Source organism: Panthera tigris, chromosome A2 (assembly GCF_018350195.1).
Source record: "Panthera tigris isolate Pti1 chromosome A2, P.tigris_Pti1_mat1.1, whole genome shotgun sequence".
Classification (NCBI taxonomy): domain Eukaryota; kingdom Metazoa; phylum Chordata; class Mammalia; order Carnivora; family Felidae; genus Panthera; species Panthera tigris.
Window position 1 is genome coordinate 7128530 of NC_056661.1, and position 17460 is coordinate 7145989.

The window sequence follows — 17460 nt, forward strand, 5'->3', positions numbered from 1 at the left end:
ACTCCAACACATCTGTTAGATTATCTGGTTCCACAGAGCAGAGACAGCTTTTGGAAAATAAAGGACAGTTTACATAACAGAAACAAGTATACAGGAATCCATCAGTGTGGCTATACTTTGGATGCATGCAATTCACAAATAAAGTATTCACACTTGAGGGAAATTTAGCAACACTTCTCAGTTGTGACAACATATTCTTCCTACAACTCTTTTCTCATTGTCCTTTGCTCCATTCACCTGTTTCTATGTGCACCCACTTTGGAAAGATGGAGCTAAAGAAATTAGAGATGCCAAGGATACTTACAGATTTAAAATTCCATAAACACACTAACATATCAGTACCCTCCTAAAGGAAACAAAAGGAATAAGAAATGTCATTCTCCCTTAAAAGATTGTTCTAATCTAAGGGCACTAATTAGCAGTCAAAAGTACGTTATTTCATCTAAATGCAGAGAAATTACAAACACCCTAAAGAACTATGTAATAAAGTGTCTGACTCCATATATTGTGGTGATATTTGACTGCAAATGGTGGTTAAGGCTCTCTTTACCCCATCTGCCCAACACCTGAGCTAGCTGGTAAAAAAAAACCCGGGTCCTCCAGTTATAAGTGAGTTCTAAGGATGTGATGTACAGCATGTTAACTATAGTTAATAATACCGTGTTTCATATTTGAAAGCGGTTAAGAGTAGATCTTAAAAGTTCTCATTACAAGAAAAAAAAATTTGCAGGGCACCTGAGTGGCACAGTCGGCTGAGCACCCAACCCTTAATTTCGGCTCAGGTCATGATCCCAGAGTCATGGGATCAAGCTCTGCATCCAGCTCTGCATTGAGTATAGAGCCTGCTTAAGATCCTTTCTCTCCCTCTGACCCTCCCTTGCCTGCCTGCTCTCTCTTTCTCTCTCTCTCTCTCAAAAAAAATTGGAACTATGTATGTGATGGAAGCTAACTAGACCGTAGTGATCCTTTTGTAATATGTATAAATTTTGAATCATTATGTTGTATACTTGACCCTAATATGTTATATGTCAATTTATCTCAAAAAACAAACAACAAAAGAAGCAAGCCAGGCAGCCTGGGTGCTCCCTCCTTTAGAGACAGTGAAACATTCAAACCTCACAAGCACATATGCAGGAACTCTCTCTCTCTGAACTCACACCATAGCCACAATACAAAATCCAAGCCAATCACTTTCCTTGAACTTTTGTGCCATTTCATTTTTTTAAAATTTACATCCAAATTAGTTAGCATATAGTGCAACAGTGATTTCAGGAGTAGATTCCTTAGTGCCCCTGACCCATCCCCCCTCCCACAACCCCTCCAGTAACCCTCAGTTTGTTCTCCATATTTATGAGCCTCTTCTGTTTTGTCCCCCTCCTGTTTTTAGATTATTTTTGTTTCCTTTCCCTTATGTCCATCTGTTTTGTCTCTTAAAGTCCTCATATGAGTAAAGTCATATGATTTTTGTCTTTCTCTCACTGACTAATTTCATTTAGCATAATACCCTCCAGTTCCATCCACGTAGTTGCAAATGGCAAGATTTCATTCTTTTTGATTGCCGAGTAATACTCCATTGTGTGTGTGTATATATATATATATATATATATATATATATATATATATATATATACCATCTTGTGCCATTTCAGACCAGTTTAGAAAGCCTGCTATGCTTTCCCTAAAGGGAGATCTTTATGAAGAATAAAACGTTTTATAACCTCTTGTATGTGTGGCATTATCAGCCTCAACATCCAAGCCAAAGTTTGAATAGGAGTCAATCCTATTTCTGCAGTGTCCTATTGATGCAGTGACTAGGGCATGAGGCAGTGACCACCACCAGACGAGGTCTTTCTTCTCTTGGTCTGGCTTGCTCACTGGCTCTGCTGCCTCATGGCAAGCATGCACTCTGGACTGTGCTGCACTGTGATGCATTTCTTGAGCCCTTCCAATCCTTTCTTATAGATCCAAATGACCTCATTTAGAAGTGTCAATAATCACTTGGCTGTTAGACACAAGAGTATGGGATGGGGTCTTTTTCTTTTAACATTTATCTTTGCGAGGGGAGCTAGCACAAGTGGGGGAGGGGTAGAGAGAGGGGGACAGAGGATCTGAAGCATGCTCTGTGCTGACAGGCTGACAGCAGTGAACCTGATGTGGGGCTCGAACTCACCAAGCACAAAATCATGACCTGAGCCTAAGTCAGATGGACGCTCAACCGACTGAATCACCCAGGTGCCCCAGGATTGGGTCTTTTCTTAATGTGGCCCTGGGTCTTGTGTCTTGGCGCAGACCTATCCATGTCTTAGAATGAAGCTGTGACTGACATTAGGGTTGAGGAAAGGCTCTTACCCTGACTGTTGTGTGTTTCAAACCAGCATTGGCCTCTATGGGTGCTCAAGGGAAAGAGTACACCCTGTGCAAGATCTAGGTCCATTGGGTGGTTGTACATGGAAGTGTCATTGGAGAGATAGAGAGGGAAAGAGAGACATAGGGAGGGAAATAAAGGAAGAAGGGGAGAGGGGAGGGGAAGGAAGGAGAAGGAGAAGAAAAGCAGCCATCGTGTGTCATATGAGGTCTGCATTCCTAAAAACAAGCTGGGACCTTTCAATACCTCTGCTGTTCCTGTTGCCCATGCCTTTGTCACAACAAAGATCCAGACCCTCAGGGTTAATGGGAGAAACATCCATAGCATCCCTGTAGCACAGTAAAGAGGTTAGTGTAGACCTGGCTTAGGCATGGGGTATATAAACCCTATAAAACAATCATCATCATGGAAGAGGCCCCTCATCATGAAGATCCTGGCTTGAGGCTCTCTGGAGAAAGAAATTTACAAATATGAGCAGGATGGAGAGGACCTCCTTTGAAATATATACAGTGTTTAAAAATAAAGAAAAAAAAAGAAGAGAAAGAAAGAAACTTGCATATGGGGAAGGAGACAAAAAATAGAACAGGTATACAATTTGATCCAATTAGAAATCTGAAATGTACTAAAATACTTTATAGAACAAAAAATAAAAAGGTGCTGATTGGCTTTGCATCTCTTCACACAGGTTCTGAATTAACTTTAATATCTGCTGAAATGCACCAGTTGGCAAACTTCATGTTCGCAATCAATACAGGGGTTCAGGTTACAGTCATTTCTTGGGATCCCATTAAATTTAAACAACGTGCCCTCTAGAATCTTGGGGAGGAGGTTCTTGAACATAAGAACAGTGAACAAACATGTATGCTTCACCTTCACCATTAAAACTATTGCCTTGCCCTCAAAGGTCCCACAATGGGCATGAACACTCTGACCCTATGAGTAGTAAACTAAAGTTGAATTAAGTCTTTGGCACTGTATAGGAAAAACCCACGCACCTTTTCACCTCCTCCAATTCTCCATTATTTTACACAGAATACTTTCCCCCCACACTAAGCAATTCTCTACAAGAGCTGAATGTCCTACAGTTTAACTCAGTTCTGACACTATCTGCCTGGAGTGTCAGATCCCAGAGGATAAGGGCTCAGTGTCACAAGACTGCTCCCACCCCACTTCAGATGCCAGTTGAGAGTAGTATGTCCGTCATGTTCTGGCCAATTTCTGTCTGATTTGGCTACAAACCAGGGGTTCCCATGGCCCCTTCCTCAGGGTTTGGTTAATTTGATTTGTCACTCTGGAAGAGTGCTTGGAGGAAACCACTGAATCTCATTCATTTGTCATACAGGACATCCCTGGAAGAAAAGAAAACTTAGGAAAGCCTCTAGTGTGTGGAAGCCATATTGACTACAATGTGTTCCTGTGAACTAACAAAGGGTAATCAATATTATATATATTATATGTATATATAATATACATAATACATATACATACACATACACTATGCTAACCACAGTGTAGGTGCTGAGGAATGAATGAGGCTCAGTTGTTTCCTGCTGACATTCTGCCTGGAGTGACCTAGAAGGAAAAAGGAAAGGCAGGTTGAGATGATGCTTGGTTTTCGTTTGTTTGTTTGTTTGTTTGAATATTTTACTTCACCAACTATGTCAAAAAATATTATAATTTCACCAATAAACAACATTGAGATATTTTACATTCTTTTTTGAACATCTTCAAAATCTGGTATCTTGTATGGGCAGAACATGTCAATTTGGACCACTCACATTTCAAGGGCTCACAAGCCACATGAAACTAAATTGTACGGAAAGACATTGCCCACACCCTGTGCCTTGTGAATAGAGTCTTGATACTCAGATCCAAACCTGACTTCACCCCTTTTGACCCCAGGACTTGGTGAAAATAAATAAGAATGCTGTGCTCTTTTCCTCAATTGTACAGCTGTGTTTTGGGAAGGATTATGTACATGAAAATAAAAAGCTGTATAGCACAAAGTTCAGAGCCTGGCACATGGAGACTCTCAATAAAGTTTTGTAGAATGGCTACTCTCCTCATCACCATCATGATTACCGTCATCACATTCATGATCCTTTTGGAGTGCTGAGGGAACAATTTGGAGACATCCATTTCTTGCTCTCATGTGAGTGTGGCATATGGAAGCTAGAAATGGTGTTGGAGGAGAGCAGAATTCTGAATGAGATTCTGAAATTCCCAACAGGAAAAAGACCATCAACTTCATAGGCCTCTGAGCTGAAACTTTGCATATGGCTGTCCTCCCATCTGGCCAGCCCCAGCTTGTCTTGCTCAGGAGGAAACAGTTCCCAACAGTCCCTCTTCCATCCACCATCTTCCTGGACACTCACTGGTCTGTGCTATACCTCTGCCGGGTCATGACATAGGAGTTTGGATCCATCCTCCCCTCCTGCCTGGTAAGTGATGATGGCTGAGGTTTTGTGCTCAGGACTGGCAGGAAGACAGCCTCACGCATGAATCTTGTTCTGCAGATGATGACTCTTGGAGGAGAAGACACAGTATGAATCCTAACGGAATTGCCATCCAGAAAGGCTGGAGGCACTGGCTAATTATTTACTCCTGTATGACCTTGAGAGCTCAATGCACAGAGCTCATAATTAGCAAAATTGGTCCATGCTATCCCACTCTCTGAGGACTTCCTAATAACAGAAGAATAAAATGAGAAAAGTGACTGTAGTTACAAGGGTCTAGGCCCGTCTTCCTCTCTGGAGAAAGCTCATCTGTCTGTACACTATCCTTCTGACTTCTAATTTCAAAGATCTTAATATAAAATACAGACTCTTTTTTTTTCAATTTAATGTATGGCTTTTTGACTTTGACATCTACAAATCGATTATGTCAGTCATGTAAATTAGGGAGAATTTGGTTTTCTACAACAAGAATCAGAGGCTATTTCCATCTTTTAAGTTAAAATTTATGTTCCTAAGAGGAACTTCCTTTTTCCTGTTTTTAGGGGTTTTTGTTCCCTTATTAAAATGACAGCCCAAGTTCTAATTTTTCTGTTCCTTTGATGTATGTTGGCATATTAAGTACTATTAATTTTTATATGTTTATTTATAACTTGCTACTTCTCTTAAATAAACAAGAGTATCTAACAAGACTGCAATGAGTGTGCCAGCTAGAGTTACAGTCCCCTCAAAGTTTGACTGGGAGAAGACCTGTTTCCAAGCGCACTCACATAGCTGTTGGAAGGATGGACTCCCTGTGGGCTGTTGGCCAGAGGTATTCTTCAGTTCTCTGCCACATGGGTCTTTCATGGGGAAGCAACATAGCAGCTGGCTTCCATCAGGATAAGCAGGCAGGTGACAAGGAAACTACAGACAGGAAGTTGAAAGCCAGAGTCTTTTTGTACCCCAATCTCAGAAGTGACATCCCATCAGTGTTGCCATGTTGTGTTGGTTGGAAGCAAGTCACTAGGCCCAGGACACATTTCAGGGGATAAGTCTCCACATTGGTATAAATGCAGGAGGTGGAGGTCTTTGGGAACATATGACAATCTACCCACCATGCAGGTCCCACCCTTTTTCAGGACATTGGTCTTAAATACCACAAGACTCTGAAGATGTCTCTCTGCTTCCCAACACAGCCCACAATCCATAACACCAAAAGACTCTCAACAAAATTCCTCTGCAAAAGATCTGACATGTGAGTAGAAATGGCCACTGACTTGGTATTTCTGCAGACCCCACCATGTTGCTTCAGGACATGAAGCTAATATAGTTTCTCTTCTACCACCAGGGTCCCTTCATTGACATCACACCAAGCTGAGCCGTTCTGTGCTCAAATTTAACAAACCCCCCGGTAGTTTCTGATTTCTGCACATTGAGAAGAATTCATTTGCCCTCGAATGTATTTTCTTTACATTACTTTGTGTTCACAAATACTAACATTGAAATAAATGGCCTGTTGAGGGGCGCCTGGGTGGCTCAGTCGGTTAAGCGCCCGACTTCAGCTCAGGTCATGACCTCGAAGTTGGTGAGTTCAAGCCCCGTGTCAGGCTCTGTGCTGACAGCTCAGAGACTGGAGCCCGCTTCAGATTCTGTGTCTCCTTCTCTCTCTTCCCCTTCCCCACTTGTGCTCTCTCTCTGTCTCTCAAAAATAAGTAAATGTAAAAAAATTTTTTTTAAAATAATGGCCTGTTGGTTTTTTTCTGGGTGACAAAATAAATTGTGTGAAAATATTGGTCCCTCACAAACTGCCACAGCCTATCATGTGGTTCTCCCGGTTCAGAGGCCTCTGGATGAGTAACTCAGAGAATGGTTTATCATTAACTGATGCAAAGAAAAATCAATTAATCCAAGATGGTGAAGAAGCAACCCTGGCCTCTGCCACACCCACCCGAGAGATCAATAGTTAACCATCCATGAGCAAAAACAGCTCTGGAAGAGCTCAGGAGTCTACTTAAGAAACTTCAGCAAACAGTGACTAACCACACAAAAGGGAATAACCTGAGAATAAGGTTAACACAAGAATAACTACACAAAAGGGAAGAAAGAATAGCTTCATTTTGCCTGCATCATTCCATCCCTCAGCTGGCACTGCTCAGCACCAAGAGGGTATCCATCAGCCAGAAGAGCTCCTCTCAAAAGGAAAGGGAGAGTAGGGTGAGTGACCAGTTTGCCCAGAGGTTCAGGGCTCTGCACAAAAGACCTGCTTCTGGTATACCCCACCCAGAGAATGGCAAAGCTTGCACATATAGACGCAGCTAGAAACAAGGAAGAAGTGTAAGCACTACCAATATTAACCACAAGCACGTATGGTAATGGCATAAAAATAGACACAGAAACCAATAGTACAGACTCAACAGCCCAGAAGTAAACCCCTGCATATATAGTCAACTAATATTTAACAAGAGAACCAAGAACACCCAAGGGGGAAAGGATATTCTTTTCAAAAAATAGTGTTGGGAAGGGGCATCTGGGTGGCTTAGTTGATTCACTCTTGATTTCAGCTCATGTTTTGCAAGATGGAGCACCGTCTTGGGATCTTCACTGAAAGCATAGAGCCTGCTTGGGATTCTCTCTGCCTCTCTCTCTGCCCCTACCAAACTCACACTCTGTCTCAAAAAAAAAAAAAAAAGTTTGGAAAACTAAATTACTACCTGCAGAGGAATAAAATTGGACCCTTATCTTACACTACTCACAAAAACGAACTTGAAATGGGTTAAAGATTTAAACAGAGGACCTGAAAACATAAAACTCCTAGAAGAAAACATAGGGGAAAAAACTCCTTCACATTGGTCTGGCAGCAATTTCCTAAACAGGACACCAAAAGCACAAGCAACAAAAGCAAAAATAAATAAGTGGGACTACATCAAAGTAAAAAGCTTCTGCACAGCAAAAGAAACAACAAATGCAAAAGCAACCACGGAATGGGAAAATGAGAAGACATATTTGGAAATCATATATCTGATAAAGAGTTAATATCCAAAATATATAAAGAACTCACACAACTCAAGGACTAATAATAATAATAATAATAATAAATAATTATAAATGGGCAGAGGAACCAAGCAAGCCGTTTTCTAAAAGTAGACTAACAAATAACCAATGGGTGCATGAAAGTGCTTGACATCACTCATCATTAGGGAAATGCAAATTGAAACCACAATGAGATATCAACTCAGACCTGTTAAAATTATTGTCTTCAAAGACACTATAACAAATGTTGGCAAAAGTAGAGAAAAGGGAACCCATGTGCACTTTTGTGGGAATGTTCATCAGTACAAACACGATGGAAATGGTATGTGGGTGTCTCAAAGTATTGAAAATAGAACCAGCATATGATCCAGTAACCCCACTTCCAGATATATATTCAAAAGAAATTAAAACAGGATCTCGAAGAGATATCTGTTCTCCCATGTTCATTGCAGCATTATTCACATTAGCCAAAATACAAAAATAATCTAAATGTCCTTCAACAGACAAACAGATAAAGAAGATGCAATATGTATCCATACACACAAAAGAGAATATTAGTCAGCAAAAAGAAAGAAGTAAATTTGGGGTGCCTGGGCGGCTCAGTGGGTTAAGTATCCAACTCCTGATCTTGGCTCAGGTCATGATCTCATGGTTCGAGTGTTCAAGCCCTGTGTTGGGCTCTGCAATGACAGCATGGAGCCTGCTTGGGATTCTCTCTCTCTCTTCCTCTTTCTCTGCCCCTTCCCTGCTCACTTGCTCTCTCTCTTTCTCTCTCAAAAATAAATAAATATTTTTTGAAAAGAAAGAAACAAGCAAATTCTGCCATTTGCAACATAGATGGACCCTGAGGACATGATGCTAAGTGAAATAAGTCAGAGAAAGACAAATACTGCATACTATCTCTTATATGTGGAATCTAAAACAACCAAACTCAAACAAACAAAAAGTAAACAACTGGTTACCAGGGGATAGAGGGTAGGGAAAATAGGGATATGTTGGTCAAAGGGCACAAACTTTCAACTATCAGATAAATAAATTCTGAGGATCTAATGTACAGCATGATGACTGTACTATATCATATACTTGAAAGTTGCTGAGAGAGTAGATCTTAAATGTTCTCACCACAAAAAAAGAAATGGTACTTATGTGATATATGGAATTGTTAACTAACTCTGTGGTCGTAAATCACTTTGCAATATATCAGTGTATCAAATCAATACACTGTACATTTTAAACTTACACAATGTTGTATGTCAATTATATCTCAATAGAGTTGAAAAAGAAATATATCAACCTTAGGATATAATGATGATAATGATATCTATATTTATTGAGTTCTTACCATGAGCATATTGTCTTTTTATTTTTACTTTTCCTTAAATTATTTTGTTAATGTTTATTGATTTTTGAGAGAGAGAGACAAATGTATGAGTTGGGGAGGAACAGAGAGAAAGGGAGACACAGAATGCGAAGCAAGCTCCAGGCTCTGAGCTGTCAGCACAGAGCCCGACGTGGGGCTTGAACTCATAGACTGCGAGAACATGACCTGAGCCGAAGTCGGACACTTAACCGACTGAGCCACCCAGGTGCCCTCCCCTTTTGTTTTCCTGCTGTCTTTTTAATCCTAGAGTGCTTCCAGCTAAATATTACTTAAAATGAAGGATCAGAGGCCATCAAAGTTATAAAAATATATCCCAGTGCACTCAGCTAATGAGTTAGCTGATGGTGAAGCCAGAGCTGATGTTACAAGTCAAATTTTGGCCTACAAAGCCTGTATGTTGGAACTATACACTGGCCTGTCAATATACTACAACAATCTGCCCTATCGATCCCTTACTATATCCTAAATTGTGTTCTATCATTATATTTGATGATATCTTCTCAATCAGCCTCTCATTTAGATGCTCTTATTATCATAACTCTACAGAGAAGAAATTAAATAGAAATATGTTATGTGTCATACTCAAAGTCACACTGTTTGTAACATCAAGTTACTTATAAATTACTGGAATGTTTATTTAAATTAACTTCCTTAATGTTATAATAAGAATTACCATATACCATCTGACTGGTCCATGGCACAATTATATATAATTATTGCATGGCCTCAGAGGATAAACACTGTTGCACTTAATTTGCTGCTGAGGATTCTGAGGCTCAGAAAAGAACTTTGACTTACTAATTTGCAAATTTTTGAGCCAATACCAGGCCATGGAGTATTTTCCTATCCCACATTTTTTTCTATTATCTGTGTTTCCTATTCTTTTTGGGTTTTTGGATTTTTTTTTTTTTGATGTTTATTTATTTTTGAGAGAGATACAGAGTGTGAGCGTGGGAGGGGGAGGGGCAGAGAGAGAGGGAGATACAGAATCCAAAGCAGGCCCCAGGCTCCAGGCTGTCAGCACAGAGCCTGATGCAGGGCTCAAACTCATGAACAAGATCTTGACCTGAGCCGAAGTCAGACACTCAGCTGACTGAACCACCCAGTCCTCTTCTGTGTTTCCTATTCTGATCAAGTGTTGTCACTCCACATTTAGATGGCTGTATGAATCTTCCAGTCTTTTCCCATGCTCAGCACTCTTCTAAATCTAAACCTAAAAACAAACAAACAAAACCAAAGTGCTACCACTGGGTACAGTCTACCATCTGACAAAAAAGGCAGCATCACTTTCCCCCTTACCAAGGTTCTTTGGCCATCACTTAGGTCTGCATAAATGGATAGGCAAATATAGAAATGCGGTAATTTTTCTTGGATGGTAACTTCCCGCTAACTGTTTTGGCTTCATCATCTGTCAATTTCATGTCTTTCGCCAATATCAAGTTCCTTATCCATGTAGTTGGTAGATGATTTACCATAGAGGTAAAAGACAGGGTAAATTAAAGTAACTTTTGGACAGGTTTTCAGAGAACCAAGATTACTACCAATAAACTACGTATGACATTTCTAAGGAAAGATGGATACCAAATGGAGCCCAAAGACTGATTTATCAGTGACAGAAGACAAGACGGTAAGGCAACAAAGTGAAGTCCTAAACAGGCTGTTTGTTACCAGACAAAGAAAAGAGCTCACCTTTGCTGACAACATAAACCTTTGCTGCTGAGGATTTTTTAAAAAGGAGGACAAAGTACAATTTATTTATGATGAAATTTGTGACTTTATAATCCTCAGACACCATTAGAGCCACTCATCTACTGGAAATAGGATTCCAGGACTTAGATCTCAGTTGTACATTCCTAAATCTATATTTAAAACCACCTTTATTTTATGAGCTCATTATGCAATATTCCAACTGCACACAACGTATTACACACCTTTCTCCTGTTATAATTTAACTTTCAGGGTTCAGGCAAGAAAAAAAATCAATGGATTATTTTAATAAAGAGAATTAAGTGTAGGTAGTTGAGTAAATAGCTACTTCAGGAGAAAGCAAAAGATGGGAAAATGTGGTGACAGATGGAAGCCAATAAATACAAGGGCTTAGGGTTTTTAGAGGTAGGAGTGAACTTTACTTAATTTTAGAGTGTAATATAATTTGCTGACCATTATTAAAAATATGTAACAACGCATTTTTCATTTTTTTAATGTTTGTTTATTTTTGAGAGAGATAGAGACAGAGCATGAGTGGGGAGAGGGGGAGAGAGAGAGGGATACACAGAATCCAAAGCAGTCTCCAGACAGAGCTGTCAGCATAGAGCCCAATACAGGGCTTGAACTCATGAACTGTGAGATCATGACCTGAGCCGAAGTTGAGCACTCAACCGAGTCACCCAGGCGCCCCCAAATTATGCAACAACTCTTAACTGTAGAGAACAGACTGAGGGTTGCTGGAGGGGAGGTGGGTGGGGGGATGGGCTAGATGGATGATGGGTACTAAGGAGGGCACTTGTTGTGATGAATCACCGAATTCTACACCTGAAACTAATATTGCACTATACATTAACTGGAATTTAAGTAAAATTTTGGAGAAAGAAAAAAAAAATATATATATATATACACACATATATATATGGAAAACAAAGCAGGGATTTCAAGAGACCCACTCTAGCATTACAAGATAAGTATAGAAGGATGAGTTTGGAGCAGAAAGAGTTAACAACCAGCACAAAGGAAAAGCTTATAGTGTTGAAGGACAATATATTTGAAGAAACCCATTGCTACGAGCTACAGTACGTTTTTTATAACTTAGACTTTTGAGCTTGATCTCTTTAGCAACTCACAACTAAACCATCTTGGGTGCTTTTCAAAAAATCCTCATACCTAGACACACACCTGTCCAACTAGATCAGAATCTCTGGTGATGAGACTCAGTCATCATTAGTTATAAAACTTCTCAGCGTATTCTATAAAATCCATGATTGGGGGGTGCCTGGGGGGCTCAGTCGGTTAAATGTCCAACTTCAGCTCAGGTCATGATCTCACCATTCATGAGTTTGACCCCACATTGGGCTCCGCACTGACAGTGCAGAGGCTGCTTGGGATTCTATCTCCCTCTGTCTGTTCCTCCTCCACTGGTGTGCTCATGTTCTCTCTCTCTGTCAAAATAAATAAACTTAAAAAAAAATCCAAGATTGAGGACCAGTAATGGCGTATTTAGACATTACCCGGATAAATAGCTTTGACAGATGCAAAATTTGTATGGAAAATAAACAGAAACCATGGGAAAGGATATAAATTTTAAGTATATAAAAGGAAGAATGCACCCTGGATACCAGGGTCATTGAGGAGAACTTCTCATGCATTCATTATGATGTACAAAGTGTCCCAGAATACTCCTCCAATCCAATTAAAAACAAATTTTAAAAAATAGTATTCACGTATGAAACATGAAGAGGAATGAAAACCATGAGACTGAACAAATAATGGGGCCCAGAAAGCAGTATTTGCTGATCTACATGTTTGGTTTGGCTGATTTTTTCAACACACACTTCAAAAAGGAATGCACACATACTGAGATTAACCTATTCTTCTGAGTGACCTCCATAGGGCACTCTTGATGTCCCTGTTCCTCAAGCTGTAAATGAAGGGGTTCAGCATGGGGGTGACTACGGTGTACACAACTGAGGCCACCATATCCTTCCTGGGAGAAGGCAACAGTGCTGATCCAAGGTATACTCCAATAGCCGTTCCATAAAATAAGCAAACAACTGACAGGTGAGAGCCACAGGTGGAGAAGGCTTTGTACTTCCCACCTGTTGATGGGATTCTCAGAATGGAAGAAACAATTTTATAGTAAGAGAAAAAGATCCCTGAGATAGGGAGAAAGCCAGAGATGGCACCAACAAAATACATGACTACGTTATTGGTGAAAGTGTCAGAGCAGGCAAGGTTGAGGAGTTGAGAAGGGTCACAGAAGAAATTAGAAATTTCCACATCCTTGAAACAGGTAAGTTGCAACACGATTAAATTGTGCAACTGGGAGTCCAAAAGGCTAACACAAAAGGACACCAAAACTAAGAAACCACAGAGATGTGGGTTCATGATGACTGAGTAGTGTAGAGGATGACAGATGGCCACAAATCGGTCATATGCCATTGCAGTCAGAAACATACCATCCATACATCCAAAAAGGATCAAAAAAGACATCTGAGTCAGGCAGCCCACATAGGAGATGACTCTGCTCTGAGTTTGGATGTCCACAATCATCTTAGGGACAGTGGTGGAGATGAATCCGATGTCAGCCAAGGACAGGTTGGAGAGGAAGAAGTACATGGGGGTGTGGAGGTGAGAGTCAGAACTGACAACCAGGATGATGAGCAGGTTTCCAAGCACACTGACCAGGTACATGGACAGGAAGAGCCCAAACAGGAGGGGCTGCAGTCCTGGATTATCTGAGAGTCCCGTGAGGAAGAATTCTGAGACACTTGTTAGATTTTGTTCTATGTAGCTTTGACACCTTTAGAAAACAAAAAGAGGGTTGGAGAAAGGAAACAAGTAAATGGGCATCCAGCACTGTGTCCATGTTGTATATTCAAGCAATTCACAAGTAAAATATTCATACTTGTAGACATGCACCCTAGTGCCTTTAGAAATATTTTTCAATGACACATCCCATTTCTTAGAACTCTTTCCTCATTGGTTTCACATTATTCACCTCTCTATATATACATTTACTTTAGAGAAATTCAACTGAAGAGTGTCAGAGGAGCAAGAACATAAGAGGTAATAAACCATGATCACAGTAAACAAGCCTACTTCTTTAAGAGAAACCACAGAATAAGACAAAAATCACTCTAATTTAAAGAAATGGAGATGCAGTTAAATATATCTTTCTTTACTCAAATGCAATGCTAGATATTCTCTTCATTTAGAATATTCATAAACACCTCATGAAAGGCAGGACTGTGTGATTTGGATTCTGTATTAAAGTTCAATATTCATAATCAGAAAATATTTTGTTAGTTATATTCATGAGTTTTATCATTTTTTGATTTTCTTTCTTCTCTCCTTCATGGAGGTAAGCAATGATTTGATGTTGGTTGTCTTCTAAAAGTCATTTAATATGTAATTTCTATCCTTGGCTTTGGTGGACTTCAAATTTTGAAAAACACAGTTTAGTTAAGTATGTATAATCATCCAACATTGATGACTATGAAGATAGTTTCTTCTTTGTTTCTGTGAACAGTGGAAAGGTTTACCCTACATTTAACAGAGATTTTTAAATTTTTGATGGCTCCCCTGTGCCAAAAAGGTATAGACTCCGGGGATTCAGAAATAAATGAGACTTGGTTGTTTCTCTCCATATGTGAAAGATATACTTGTGTAAACAAAAGTAAAATGTACTGTTAGAACTGTAGGGAAATCATAACCTCAGGTCATCAGATATTTAAGTCCAATGACATGATAGTTAACCTTATCATTATTAGTAATAAAAATTCTAAAATTTAATTTGCCCTTACTTTATGCACTCATCACATACTTATTGCATAGAGGGCATCCTTTGTTTGTTTAATCCTTTTTCAGTTGAGTTGTACCAATTAGGGATCAACTTAGACAACAATTCTAAGTCTCAGAGATACCAAGAACCTGACCTATAACACACTAATAATAAGTGGAGCAGACAGGATTCAAAATTAAATTGTTATTCTCTGAGTCCCATGAACTTCCTTGTCTCTATAATTTCTGAAAGTTTTCAACAGAGGTACAGAGATTTTAACTATAGGTACATCTGAGACATATTTTTTAACTGTTTTCAGTTTCCTAAGTAGAAATAGACCCAAGACTCTGACTTTGCCTCCTTTCGTGATTGAGTAGGCTTATTATAAGAATGGTAGAGGAAGTGGACAGTTGAAGGAAAATCCAGGAACAGGGGCAGACAGACAGAGAGAGAGAGAGAGAGAGAGAGAGAGAGAGAGAAAGATCTCCCCTGAAGAACTGTGTGCCAACTCTCTAAGATCATTGCCTGTGATCGCAGCCATTCTTCCCATAGTTGATGCAGGAAGTTGACTGCTCTCCAACTGTGGTCTACCAGAAACCCCTAAAGGGAAGAGCAAGAAGTCTCTGCCAGGACTGACAAGGAAGTGAAATGACCATTTTGGGTTGTCCGGGGGGGGGTGGGGCGGGGGGGGGGGGAATACTGGTCTGATGTTCAGATTCAAACATGGCATCAACCCTTTCTGACTTATGACCTGGTACAAGTTAGATAAAATTCTGTTCTCCTTTCTCCTTATATAAAATAATAATAATGTGTGCATTTATCATTTGGGACAACTTATGCAGGTGAAATCAAACAAGATACATAAAATACATATCTCAGAGCCTGGCACTTAGGAAGCCCCCAGTAAAAGCACACTATGTTGTGGTTAATGGTTAATGTCATCCTCCTCCTGGTAATCATCATAATCTCCTTCATGATCATTTTGGAGTAGCTTAGGAAAAGGCTAGAGAGATCCATCTGCGGCTATATGGTGGGGCAGATGTCAACAAGAGCCAGAACCAGTGAGAGTGGAAGCAGAACTGTTTTTTAATTTTTTTAAATGTTCATTTATTTTTGAAAGAGAGAGACAGAGTGCAAGTGGGGGAGGGGCAGAGACAGAGGGAGACACAGAATCTGAAGCAGGGTCCAGGCTCGGAGCGGTCAGCGCAGAGCCCGACTTGGGGCTTGAACCAAGAACTGCAAGATCATGACCTGAGCTGAAGTCGGACGCTTAACCGACAGACGCACCCAGGTGCCCCAGAAGAACTCTTAATGAGAATTCTCACACCTCCACCAGAACCCAGAAAATAAATTTCACAGGGCTCTCATCTGAAGGTTTATATACTGATGCCCTCCCATCTGTCTATCCCAAGCGTCATCATGTTTGTGTTGTTGAGGAAAAAATGTTCCTGATGGTCCCTCCTCCAATCACTGTCCCCTTCAGCACTTACTGGGCGGGAATGCATCTCTGCTGGAGCATGATGGAGGAGTACAGGTCTCCTGTCGGGTGTATGATGAAGGTTCACAGTCCCTCCTCAGGACAGGCAGGAAGACAGACTTGGCTGGGACCTTCTTATGCAGATGCCCACAAGGGGAGGAGACACAGGTATGGAGCCACTGTATTAGAACTGTCAAATTAAACAGCTGGAGGCACCTGCCAATTATTTACAACTGTATGACTTTGGAGGCTCAATACACAAAGCTTATAATTAGCCAATTGGTCCATGTTGTCCCGATCTCTAAGGACTTGCTAATGTTAATAGAAGACAAAGGGGAACAAATGAGTATCTTTAGAAGGGTCTAGGTCCTTCCTCTCCTCTGGAAGAAGTTCAGCTCTACTCCTTGCTTCTTACTTCCAAGTTGTAGGATCTTAACATAAAATTCAGACTTTATTTTCAATTGAATCACTCAATATGAGATTTTGATATCTGTAAATCCATTATATATGAATCATGAAATCTAGGCAGAATTAGGTCTTCTATACAGAGAATGTGATACTATTTCCATTTTCTCAGTCAATAGTTGCCTTTCTCTTTTATTTTTTTATTTACATTTATTTTTGAGATAGAGAGACAGAGTGTGAGCAGGGGAGGAGCAGTCAGGGAGACACAGAATCTGAAGCAGGCTTCAGGTTCTGAGCTGTCAGCGCAGAGCCTGGTGGGGGGCTTGAACCCACAACAGTGAGATCATGACCTGAACTGAAGTCAGACGCTTAACTGGCTGAGCCACCCAGGTGCCCCAGTTAATAGTTGTCTCTAAAGATAACTTCTTATTTTCATTTTTTAGCTCTTACTTGGGTCAGCATTTTTTTTTAAGTTTTTTTTTTTTTTTGAGAGAAAAAGAGAGAGAGAAAGCACATGTGGGGGGAGGGGCAGAGAGAAGGAGAGGCAGAATCTCAAGCAGGCTTCACACCATGAGCACAGAGCCTGATGTGGGGTTTGAACTCACAAACTGTGAGATTATGATCTGAGCCAAGATCAAGAGTGGGTCACTTAACCAACTGAGCCACCCAGGTGCCCCAGGTTGGCATTTTATATGTTGGAGATTTACAGGGTTATTTTTATTTTTTGGCTAATTTGAATGAGACTTTAGTTCTCTTTTCTCTCTCTCTCTCTCTCTCTCTCTCTCTCTCTCTCTGAGTTACACTGATATACTAGGAAACTATTGATTCTTACATAGTTATTTTGTAACTGATATTTTACTTCAGTACTTTAGA

General features: G+C 40.2%; 1 protein-coding gene across 1 annotated transcript; it reads right to left on the reverse strand.

Annotated features, from left to right (window-relative positions):
- Positions 1-12784: 12784 nt before the first annotated feature.
- LOC102965181 (putative gustatory receptor clone PTE01) lies at positions 12785-16751 on the reverse strand. The gene is made up of 2 exons (XM_015536310.2): positions 16729-16751; positions 12785-13691 (listed from the first exon to the last, which is right to left on the reverse strand). The coding sequence occupies exons 1-2, from the start codon at positions 16749-16751 to the stop codon at positions 12785-12787; spliced, it is 930 nt and encodes a 309-aa protein (XP_015391796.2).
- Between the last annotated feature and the right edge of the window lie 709 nt (positions 16752-17460).